At 43.9% G+C, this 12,534-nt stretch overlaps 1 protein-coding gene across 1 annotated transcript in view; it reads left to right on the top strand.

Annotated features, from left to right (window-relative positions):
• The first annotated feature begins 5,693 nt into the window (after positions 1 to 5,693).
• The window catches only part of DCBLD1 (discoidin, CUB and LCCL domain containing 1), a 47,310-nt gene continuing 40,469 nt past the window's right edge, over positions 5,694 to 12,534 (top strand). Inside the window, exon 1 of the mRNA XM_065681009.1 lies at positions 5,694 to 6,090. Coding sequence (XP_065537081.1) covers positions 5,694 to 6,090 — 397 coding nt within the window. The remainder of the gene's footprint in view (positions 6,091 to 12,534) is intronic.

Here is a 12,534-nt window from a genome sequence, read left to right as displayed (position 1 = left end):
TATTTCCTTTCAGCTCTCTAAGCTTTTACTCATATAGCCAGGGGTACAGTGATCAATAAAATGGTATGTAAACTGCTCTCTCTACTGTATGTGAGAATAAGTGCAACACTCACTACCTCAGAAATCATAAAACTCTGCTTGCTTGCAGTCACCTTCCAATACTCCACACTTTCTTTGGAAGAATATAACTAGACCGATTGCTGTCTTTATTAAAAAAGCATGTGAGTCAAACATAATTGGTTATTCCTGGAAGTGACCATGGGATTGCTTCATATTTTGCACAAGTAATTTCTTAGCTCCTACTTGGATGCAGCCTCATAAACATGAGTAAATGATTAAGACTACTTGTTTCTCATGGAAAAAAAATGCAGACTGTGCAAATTCAGCTGCAAATTCCCCTTAAAAAAAAACAAAACAAAACAAAAAAACAAAACAAAACAAAACAAAAAACCACCAAAAAACCAAACAAAACCCAAACAAAAAACCCCACATGCTACAGTTAAAAATCACTTATTACCTATGTATTAAAAGTTATTACTTTTTAAATGTATGAGGGTTAATACCTTACAGAAGCAGGAAAACTCTTTAAAACACCTATAAAAAAACAATGAGAGCTTTGTCACTGACAAATTGATCAAGCATGCTGCCAACTAGTAAGTTATAAAATAGTAGGCTTTGTTTTGACAAAGAGTGTCATGAATCTCTAGATCATAATATTTTTCAAGGCAACCCTAAAACAATATGTTTAAATGAAAAGGAACATTTTGCCCCATATTTCTTGACAGAATTGAAGACGGCAGCATGGCACGTCTGGTTGATTGTCTTCAAAATCTGGATGATTAGCAACTTTATTTCATTTTGCTTGAAAGTGAGTAAAATTATGACCTAAGACTACCAAGCAGCTGTGAGAAACTGCAAAATATGTGACAGTGGGACAAACAATTAGTCTTCAGCTTGAGCTCATAATTACATCATAATAGGTGACATGATTGGATAGGTTACAGTAATTAAAGTGATGAAAAGTGCATATTCATCCCGTGTATGGCTCTCATTAGAGTTACACCCAACTGCTGCTGTTGTAGTGAATGAGGCTACGTGTCCTCTTAGCCTTCAATTACCCCATAGGCATCTCCTGCCAGTGCTGGTAAGGGCCCTGCTGCTGCTCCCACCCAGACAAGACCTATCATTGTCTGCTGCTACTGAAAATAAAAGTCAAAAGTCTCAAAACATGATGCAGTCGGGTTTTCACTCCCGAAGATTATTACCCAAATTTATTGCCCACAATTTCTCCTTCCATGTTCTTAAGGTCTAAGAATATTTATGGTCTCTCACCCGTGGGGATTTTTGCTAGTAGTGTAGTTGCATAATGCCATTATTATGGTTCCAACCCATCCGTGTGGGTGTGGCCAGCAACCTGTGCCAGTACAAGTTAAACTGTTTCTTCTACCTGAAGTTTTCTTTCTGTCTGATTTTTGCCTCATGTTTCTGCTAAAGTAACGCTCGGTCATTGCCTATCCTCTTAGTCACTTGCTCAGAACTACTCTAAAAGAGGAAATGTTATTTTACTAACTCCTTCACTCCCGTGCACTTCCACACCTGGGCAGAGATGCTTGCAGTAAGCATGGGTGGAGGTTGTTGATGTGAGACTCACCAGAATCAAAGCTGGCTCTGACAAGGACAGCCCAGTCACACAACTTGTTAAAAACTGAGACCATTTTTGCAGCAGTAGTTAGGTGAATATCCAGAAGCCCAGATGAATGCTAGAGGTCAGTCCATCTCCAGCTGGTTTAATGGTGCGCAGACTTAACTAGAGGGTAGTGTTACATTGGTTGAAATGCTTTTGCTGCTCCATGGGCATGGCCTTAGCCCTCCAGTAATATAAACACTGCACGGTATACCACGTCCATTAAATAAACATACAAGTGTGTCTCAAGGAACTTGTCATGCCACAGCCTTGCAGCAGCACTGACTTTGCTGTACCCTAACCATTTTTAACAAGGAGGGCTCATACCATATACAAATGTTGAATCCAGACCCACCTCAGGCTTTTATTTTATAGTATTTTCTGATTTGTGTTTTCTTTCAATAGAATCACCACACACACTGCTGGCAGAATGCAGTACCTGAATACACAGAGATCAGCAACCAGAGCATTTTGTTCTCAGTTTTATCCTGTAAATCCATCATACTATTTGCTTCGCACCAATGACAATGCAAAACCTGGCCCATGTATAAAGGCTGTTAGAAGGCCTCTCAATCTGCAAACTATTCTCCTGCTAAATGATGAGATTAACATACCTTTCAATGTCTAGAATTGTTCTTTTGCTTCATAATTTGTAACCTCAGGTACTCTGTACCTCATTGTGCCTTCCAATTCCTCCTCTTTCTTTTACATGGTCAGCAAAGAAAGTCCTTACAGCTTATGAAACAGGAACTTTCCTGTCAACTGCACAAAAGCAAGACTGTTGCAGTAAGATGAAGTTTAAACCTCTTTGTATAATTAAGGGGTTTTGTCCTTTTTTTTTTTTTTTTTTTTTTTCCCTAGAACATGTATGAAACTAGATGCTTTTGGAAGAAAGTATGTATACAGTGTCAGGCTTGCAAGATAAACTCCAGTAAACTCTTCAATGTGTTTTTCCTTCCTCTTCTGCCCCAAACTACCAGCTAACAAGTATAGGTAAGAATGTAAGCTTTTGACTGTACAGGCCTACAAATGAAACCTTGGTATGTCCCCATCATACTGACCAACCACCTTCTAAAATGTTTTGAGCTGACTTTGTCCTGACATCCTGTTGCTGTTCATCCTGAGGCCAGATAGACATACATGGAGTTAAAACATAGTTTCTCATTTGCAGGTGGCTTATGCAGTAAAGGTATCCATATAATGAATACTAGATGAAGTACATTATCTAGTTGTAGGTGACTCAGTTAAATACATTTGCATTAAACACATGAAATACTTCTAATCCATATGCTTGGAAAACTAACTGTACAAAGGGCACATGCTCATGCTCCAAAGTAGCCTGTCTACGTCCTTGGGTTAATCCTGTCTCTTCCAAATTAAGTCAGTGACCAAAATCAGCTGCATTAAGCTGTCAGAAGTGGTCTGCCAGGGAGTTTTCATGTTGTGAAGCTCCCATTGTGTGACATCCCCACAAGTTATTAGTCAGGCTCAATGTATGCCTTCTTTCTGAATTAATCTTCTGCCTTGGCTCAAAGTCCTTGCCTTTAAAACTGTATTTATCTAAAAGCTGGTTTTAATTCTCCTCCTTACAAAAGGAAATTTGGAAAAGTATACATGAACAAATGTAGCAATGTGACAGGGGTTATACAAGTCCTCAAATAACAGCTTTGAGAGCTACAGAGTACTCCATTCATCTTAATGATTATTTAATTTTGGAAGCTGACAGTAAGTTCCTTGCCTACAGCATATTCCAAACTGACAAGGAGAGGGCATGGTAAAGTAATGTGAATTTAATATAAAAATAAATAATATAGAAGCTACTTCACTGATTGCGTTATTCATTATCCTACTGCAGTCAATAGGAAAGCAGTGCTCCAACACCTACTGCAGAGTTTCCTCCTGAGCATTATACACATTTGCAATGGGAAACGTGTGGCCTCGGACAAGCAACCAGCTTCTGCTGAGCCCAGTGGTGAGAAGATTGAAAAGATAGTGTGCCTGCCCTTCCTTCCAGCAGTGCTCTCCTGTACAGAAAACTGCTTCACCAGTCATGAAAGGAAAACAAATACTGCTCCCAGATACTTTACAGCTCCAGCCTCAAGGGCATGACTTATCATTTCGCTACAAATCGTTGTAACAAAAATAACTGTGGAGGGAAGTATTCTCTAACTATCTGTCCCAGAGGGCACTGCAAAGCCTCCAACGCCCAGAAGGAGAAAGCTTCCTTTCCCAGTCTCAGCCAACCCACCTTCCTCCTCCTTATGAGCTTCCTAAAGGCGTGTGACAGCCAAAACCCCTTCTGGCTTTGCTGCTGACTTGCTTGTACTGATTACCAACCACCTAAGTTTCACTGAGAGCTCATCTCTAGCGACATTATCTGCAAGCAGAGGTTTTTGCATATCAGCTTGCCCAAGATCGCCAGACCCAGTGTATCACACCGTTGCCTCCGTAAGGTTACTTGAAATTGACTTGCAGGACTTTTCTGCCAATATTTTTGACAACCCTTAACAAACAGAACTAAAACCCACCCCTATGATTAAATATATTCTAAATCTCAGTTGATGACATGCAAATCAGTACAATTCCCAGTGCCAACCTGTGTACGACTGACTGGTTTTGATTGCCCACTGAGATTGATACAAATCTATAACCTATTCCTATAACCACAATATTTTCGCCAACTCTGTGTTCTTTTCAAATCCAGTCTTGAAACGCTGTGGCAGAGTTTGACTTTCTCATCCCTTCCCCTCCATAATCATCCACATTTGTATGGATTTCTTCCTGACAATCTGTAAGACAAATAGAGGAACAGGCCACTTTTATTCACATGGACGTACTCCTCTTTGAAAGTCTCTCAGCCTTCACAGTCTTGAATTGAGTGACCCATCACAACCTCCTTTAGCCAGAAGGTTGGTGGTATTTGCTGACAAGGTCCAGTGAGGATTAACCAGAGTGCTAAACTGCTGCAGCAACAAACTCTCTCTTTGATTTACACCACATCTAACATTTTAGTCTAGATTTCAAACTCTCCTTTGCAAAGAAGGGGTAAGTCTCAAGTACTAGATCCCTGTGTTAAATACACATAGCAAGAATATAATGTACTGGGTACACGATGAAAAATATGTCTGATCACATATGGTGTCTGAAAAGTTAAAAACCAGACATTAACACTTGCAAAACAAGAGCTCAATTAGAATAAAGGTTTACTAAAATTGACTCCTAAAATATAACAAAATCTTACAATTATCAGCTGTCTCTGGGACATGCAAGTTTTTTACACACTTCAGTTTAGCACAGCAGCGCAGTATTTCTGACCTGCCAGCAATGTGAACCCATCAGCCTCTGCACAGCCAGACGGGCTACTTTGAATTCTCCGGCACACTTTTAAAAGGCCAGCCGCCGGGGCCTGTTTAATGGCAGTCTCCTGCGGCTGCTGGCACTGTAGCCACTTCCTCGCCGTGCACCTGCGCCCCTCCCCGTGCCACAGGTCTTCTCCAGAGCGGGGCAGCCGAGCCCGTCCCACCAGGACAGAGCTGCCCGCAGCATCCTTTGAAAGACCCGGAATAAATTCAGCCCAGAACTTCAGCGCACAGAAGCAGCTCGCACGCGTTGAACACGCGTGTTGCAGCCCTGCGTGGAGATGCCGCCCCAGGAGGCGGGTGTAGGCGCGGGGAGCCCCAGCACGGTCCCGGCTCTGCCGCAGGGCCCGGAGCTCCCGCCGGCCCCACGCGTGTCCCCACCGCGCCCCTTCTCGCTGTGGCAGCGGTAGCACCGCCAGGGAATCAGCCTGCACGCATAATCCTGCCTGCTTAAAAATATGTATCTGTATGTACGTGTACATAAGCGATGCCTGGGGCTGCGAGGGTTTGCGGAACCCCCCCCCCCAGCCCCGATGCAGCCGTGGGTGGGAGAAGCAGCACCCGGGGAGCGGAGTAGAGGGGAGGAGAGAGGGGCCGAGCCAGCCCCTCGGTCCACAGCAGGAGGAGGAGATACCCTGCGCTGCAGCCCAATGGGAATAGTGGCGCTTCCCTTTCTCCCGCTTCCTTTCTCCACCCCCAGCTCGGGGTTGGGGAGGCGGGAGGTGGCGGCGCTGCAGCCCAGCCACCGGCGGGGCGCGGGGCAGCGGGAGCCCCGCTCGGCCCCTCTTCCACCGCCGCAGAAATACCTGCGGGGGACAAGGATGCTGGGGGGCAGTTGCCCCTCTCCGCGGGAGCTGCCCCGGGCAGGAGGAGGAGGAGGAGAGGAAGAGAAAGGAGCAGGAGGGAAGTGGGCAAGTTGCGCCTTGCGCGCCCCGCCGAGAGCCGGAGCCATGGGCCCCGCCGGGGGGGCGCGAACCGCCCCTTCGCTGCTGCTCTCGCTGCTGCTCGGAGCCTCGGCCCCGCTGTGGCTGCGGGCGGAGAAGCTGGGTGAGTGCGGGGAGCGGGCGGGGGTCCGGCGTGCGCGGCCCCGGGGGCAGCCCTGCGCCGGGGAGAGCGGCGGGGTAATGGGAGGAGGTGTCCCCGTTCTCGCCTCGTTGCTTTGGGGGGAGCGTAGCCTGAGCTGCTCTCGGGACTGTATATAGTTGACCTGGTTAATCTTCCCCGGGTTTATCCCCGCGTCTGTGTAGCTGCGAGATTAAAGTGTTAACCGGCCTTACGGTACATGTACACCGCGGCTTTCGTGATCTTTCATTAATTATGACTCTTTCGTTTTAAAGTCAAATGAGTGGAGGAAAAGTCTCCGGCAAGTTGCAGGCGGCAGGCGGGCAGCGGCTCCGGCCGGTCCCGCAGCCAGCCGGGGGCCGGCTCCGGCCGCGCCTCGGCAGCCCCGGCGGGCGACTCGGGAACGGCGGCCGCGCTTGGCCACCGGCAGCACCTCCGCTACCCCAGAGCCGGGGCTGGCAGCCCCTGTCCCACAGCTGCGTCCAGGCAAGTCCGCTCTCCCACTGCGTCGCGGAGAGGGAGAAATGCCCTTACTTGTGCCGGGACAAAGTTTCGTGGGAATCTCAAGAGCGGGGGTGTTGCAAGACCTTTTGCGATACTGCAATTTGCTAAAATTAGGGCCCAGGTAATATTCTCTTTATCCTGTGTTTCTATGCGGCTCATGGTTAAACTTCCTGTGTAAATTACAAGGCAGCTGACCTCCTGCTGAGAAGCTGCAACCTTTTGGCTGTAGCATTGCATGGCCTGATGCATCTATTTTAAAAGTGTTCACCAGCAACTGGTAAAATACTTAACACTGGGAATTAAGCACCATAATGAGTTTGACGGCAAATAGTCCCCATATTAATGTTCCAACTTGGCTTCAAATTCCAGAAGCCAAGTGCTGTGCATTAGCATTGCATCCAGGCAGTGGTACAAAGTACTTTGTTTGGCTGATTTATGCCTGTTTTTCCCATAACTTCCTATTAATGGAGCTTTCAGATACAGATCCCCACAGAAGGGAGAACTTGGTATGAGTTGTGTCGCCTTTCCACTTGCCAGCTACATGCCAGCTTTGCTATTCTGTCCTCAATATGTTTCCTCATTTTGAGACTCCAACTTGATCTGCTCCAGGAAACACAGATGTAGCAAATTAAAAATATGTCCTCAGTCCCCTCTTTTCATCAGTGTTTTGGAGGTTATTTTTGTTAATTTCCTTTTTCACAAGGTTTGTCTCGTGTGTGATGACATAAAGGAGAAAGTAATTTGGGGAGTCAGTTAGAAATAGTAAGTTTGCTGGGATTTTGGGGGAGAGGGGTTAATGCAGACAGTGATGCTCAGCAGTAAGTATGAATCTCACTCCTCAATTAATTAGGAAAAGCACTTATGTAGTATTCATGTTAAAAATGTTTCTGCTATCAAGCCAACAACATGGAAATACAAGTAATATTTCATCTGGTTCTCTTTGGACCAAACTTGGATTTACAAGATAGTCTGTCCAGTGTCCAGAAAGCAGAAGAGATTTTTATGTCTGTCTTTCCTTTCTCCTTAGGGGGCAGTCATTCTATTTGTTTATTCCCATCACCTTATGGAAATACCCACTTAGGGGCTAAGTGTTCTGAAGTCACACCAGTGGGGGAGATAAGAATAAGTGGATACAAACTTCCTGTTACACAAGCTTCTTGACTTGATGTAGAAGCTGTAATGGAGCACGAGAAGTGCCAGAGTGAACCAGGCTCAAGTTTCAGCTAATTCTGTATCTTGTCACCACTGGTGTCTCCCACCAGCTGGTTCAAAGATGTGCTGGTTTAAATATATTGATTTTAAAATACCCATTTTTAGAAGTAAAGTAGTACATTTTTCTGGCTGCTTATGAGTTGGCTGCACAACCTACTTTTTTTCATGACCAGCTTACCTTCCTCTTTGGTTATTCCTGGGAGATGCTACAGAACAAGAATGAAACTGCTGTTACAGCTTCTGTTCACTTACTGAAGTTTTAAACTAAGGAAAGGCCCCTTTTTTCACTATGGCGTAGTTATTTCATAGCATGGCTCATATCTGAGTGTGACTGGGCAGAGCTCAGGTGGCAGCTCTTTTGCTGCTCTTGAGCATGTTAAGTGTGTGTTGTCCTAGGACATCTATGAAGTATGGAATTTCATTGTTCATAGAATAATGATAGAAAGGGCTGAGCATTTGGGGAACTGACTTTAATTAAAACATGTTTATAGGCTTAGTAGGTCTCACCTGGGGACACATCACATCTGACTGTCCATGAGTAATAAATAGCTTTGGGATTTATAATGAAAGGTTCTTATTTTCCATTTTTATTGTGCCGTATGCTGATCTTAACTCCTTGTAGTTTCAGTTGCCAGTTCTTTGCTGACAACTACAAAATACAACTTGCTCCCCATCTGCAAACCTCACCCAGCCATGCCTGACCTGGTATCTCTTCTCACAATCTCCTTTCAGCTGTTCAAACCCCAGGCAGAAGGCAGGCAAACCTGGACACATTATCTTTGCCTTTCACCGATCCCTGTCTCATCCTCTGGTCTCATTGAGCAAGACCTTGAGCCATGTAATTGTGGGCAGCAGAAATCAGAATTGAATCAGAGTCTTTCTTCTCAGAGTTTTGAGTTATATTCTATTGCATTTTTGGCCAGCAGGACTTAAAACTGACTTGAGGGTTGGTTGTTTGTAGGAAGATAGAAAAGGAATGGGGATTTTACTCTGCTTTTAAGCCACTGCTCTTGCTGTAACTCATTTATTTTCGCCTTAAATAAAGTGCAGCAATGAAACAAGTTCAGGTGGGATTTGCAGATCAGCATGCGAACATGAACTTTGCTTGCAGTATTTGTGGGTCTGTTCACTGTCATGCCCAGTGACCAGTTGGAAAAATTGATGAGCATTAGACTTTTAAATATGTTGAGGCAAGGCTGCTGTTTAGTGTGCCAACAGCATATGCAGTAATTATGAGAGATTATGCCTGTTCTCAGGGGCCCATGCAAAACCCGTACCAAAGAATATTGGTATGATGATGCTGATCCACTTTGAATGCCCATTTCCAGCAGTTTGAAATGCAGATAGAGATGAGTCTTTCTTGTATCCCCCCCACCCCTCCAGTTTCTGAATATAAGTGATTGGTAAATTTTCAGTTTGTTTGCATTTTGTCCTTATGTCTGCTTCCTTCCTTGGCTCCATCTCTCCTGCCTTGTGAATGCTGACTAGAATCACTAAAGAGGGAGGCAACAGTTTTCCGGTTGCAGTTCATAAGCAAGGCATGTGCCCTCCACATGAACACTGCACTGTTTTCAGTCGTACAGACTTTGCTATAAATAGCTCTAAGCTCTTTATATGTACTTCTCTTTAGGTTATCAGGGGACGTGTTTCAAATGAAATCAGAGACAGGGAGGCCACTGGAAGCCTCATTTATACTGGAGGGAGAAAAAAATGCCTTGGGAAAGTTCTTACCTGCACATGCAAGTAAGATGCATGGCTGTTGAATCATATTTAATGCAAATCATTTGCTGATTTGCATATTCAAAACACATTCATTTGTATTTGTCAAACCTGTGTCACCCTTAGTCCACTTGAGATACATGTGTAGCACAGTAAAAACTAATTTAAAACCCGACTTGGAGGATGCTTGCGCTACTTAGAGATGCCTAAGTACCTTCTTAAAGGCACTTCTTTAGATACCAAAGTAATATCATTTTGAAAGCCCATCTGAGCTAACACACCACACCAAGAAATGTGGTCCTAAGTGGTGGCAGGCACTGAAGTCCTCAGTATAGACATTGCTGTAGTTTGGGGCCAGCTGCATCGTATCAGATGCTCTCCTGTGGCATGTATTCACCAGCACATGGGTTTGCACCATCTGCTGAGAACAAAACAAGCCAGACAAAATCAAAATAAAATTCTTCTGACTGGGTTCAGTGGAATGGTGTTCACTCCCAACTATCTGCAATAAAAAAATGTAATAGCAATGCATAAGAATTAGCACACAACTTCCCCAAAAGGTTTAATTAGTGTAACAACTGGGAGTAGGAAACTTCAAACTGGGACAATCTAATAGTGGTGTTTAAATAAAAAAGGATAATGGTTTGACTAGTTTTAAGAGTATACAGATATCTTCATTTTTGTTTTCAGAATAAATTATGAACTAATTAAACTGATTTTTGTCTGTGAAAATTATGTGAGTACTAAAGCCACATTTTTGAGGTTGGCTGGATGCTTGCACATGGGGACGCTGCCAGTAGTTATGGTTGGGATTGTTGATCCGGTATAATTAAGCCCGGGAGCTGAGAGTATTATGAGGAGGAAACATTTTCGTCTTTCATTCTCTCGCTCCCTGTCTCCTCTTTTGACAGAGACAGCACTTGCCTCTCAGGAGTTTCCTTACAAGATGTGAAGGCCTAGTGTGGTGGTGGTGGGACTTTCCCATCCTCCCTGAGCAGGATTTCCAGTCCCAGTGCGACCTTACTTATTATTTCTGTTCCCTTGTGGGATGGAGTTGCTGTCTCATGGCAGCAGCTACCTGTGCAGCAGCTCCATGCTGCTCTTTCACATAGACAGAGGGAAGGAGGAGTGAGCCCAGGCCCTGCTTTCTTTGTGCATCTGCAGAGATCTTCAGTAAAGGTGTTTTCAAGTGCCATGAAGAGGGACAGGAGAATAAATGGGTAGAGCAGAGCAGAACAAGGTGAGAAACCCAAACCCAAGGCCTCCTACAGGACCAGGATCTTAGTTTTGATAGTTAGCATTACACGTTGATGTACAGCAGCACATCAAGCTGCTCCTGTAATTATGATAATGTTCATCAGGAATTTAGTAAAGATCTAAAATGTTGTTTCTTCCTTCAACTGCTGCAGAAACCTTGTTTCCATCACAGCTTTAATCTGTGATACTGAAGTTTCTGGCATTACCACCCCAAATTGTTCAAGAATGTTGGATTTCAGTCTAATGCTTTGACATTGAAATCATGTTGATGTCATCTTCCAGATGTTCATGTCTACTGAATAAAAATTGTGTTTGTTTTATTTCAAATTATGAAAACACATGGGGAGTTCTGAATGTGATCCCTTATGCTATACAAAGGCCAGTGTGTCCTGTTAGAAATCAAACAAAACTTTTCTTCATGGTGTAGTAGGAGAGACCTCAAAACACTGGAAACATAGGTGGATTTCTTTGCTCATCCGAACAGAATGGCTTTGTTATATGCCTGAGCCTTGTTGTTGCAGCTGTAGTGACTGCACAGAAGGGAGGCATGCGGCTTCTGCCTGAAACTACTTGTGTTTTGCTATGGTGCCACACCAGGTCTGTGTTGCTGGGTTGCTTTGACCTAATAGTCAGCTATGCTTCATTCGTAAAATGAACTCATAATAGAAAAACTCCATTTTGTCGTCCAGATACAAGTAAATATATTTTAATCTGTAAAATAAATTCAAGCATCCCTTGTGTCCCTGTCCACTGGGACGCTTTGACAGCAAGGTGCATGGCTAACACCAGAGCTGTTGCCCTCCCTGTTGTCTTAGCTTGCTCTCAAAGCCAAGGGTTCGTATTATCCCATGTTTCTTGTGTTAGCATGATATAGGGTGATTGAACTTGAAATGCCTGGGAGCCACAGAGCTGGAGGCTTAAAAAAAGAGTTTCAATAGATAAGCTGTAATATTAAGTATTGTGCCACATGCAAGGAGTACTTGGTGGTCATGTTAGCATTTTGAGACCCAAGAAGGAGTCAGCACTTGCTGATCTGTTAGTATTTTGGCACAGATAGAAGAGGCTTAGTTAAACTCATAGTCCTTAAAATGGGTATCTGAGAACATTCTGATTTTCAGCAGTGCTAATGCTTGTGTTTTGACAATGAATCTGCTATTTTTTAGATGAAATTCAGCCTTGTTGTTCTTTTGGGGGAAAGTAAAATAATGTTGTATCAAGATACATTGAGCACTTACATTGAGGTATTTGCTCTTGAGATGAATTAAAAACTTCAGACCTTTCTGCTGTACCGTGTTTCAAAACTTGAGAATGTGATTGTTTGATACTACTGCTAATCAAAAAATCCAGTCAAGTAAAGTGAAATTATGGAGTTTCAGTGTAAGTGGTGTGTGCAGGATGGCATGCGCTATTTTTTCAAATCTATTTGCAAATACCTAATGCAGTCTCATTAACATGTCACAGAAGACACAGAAATGGAGCTAAGGATCATAGACAGCACCACAACCAACACTATAGTGATGGTGTGGCTGCTTTCCTTTTTTTTAATACTTCAGATATTTGTTGCAGCAACTATATGTAACCACTATGAACCAGAGTGATGGCAGAAATTCCCAGTTTACGGAGGCTCTGAGCCTGCCTTTCTGTTTAATGTCTTGGTGACGAGTATCGGGTGGGTTGGCTGCACGAGAACACTGAAAAAAGGCATCTCTTGTATTCAGTGCTCCAGGTCAGAAGTCT

This window comes from Lathamus discolor, chromosome 5 (assembly GCF_037157495.1).
Source record: "Lathamus discolor isolate bLatDis1 chromosome 5, bLatDis1.hap1, whole genome shotgun sequence".
Taxonomy (NCBI): domain Eukaryota; kingdom Metazoa; phylum Chordata; class Aves; order Psittaciformes; family Psittacidae; genus Lathamus; species Lathamus discolor.
The sequence above is the reverse complement of the archived record's forward strand: the minus strand, read 5'-3'. Positions and strand labels throughout refer to the sequence as shown.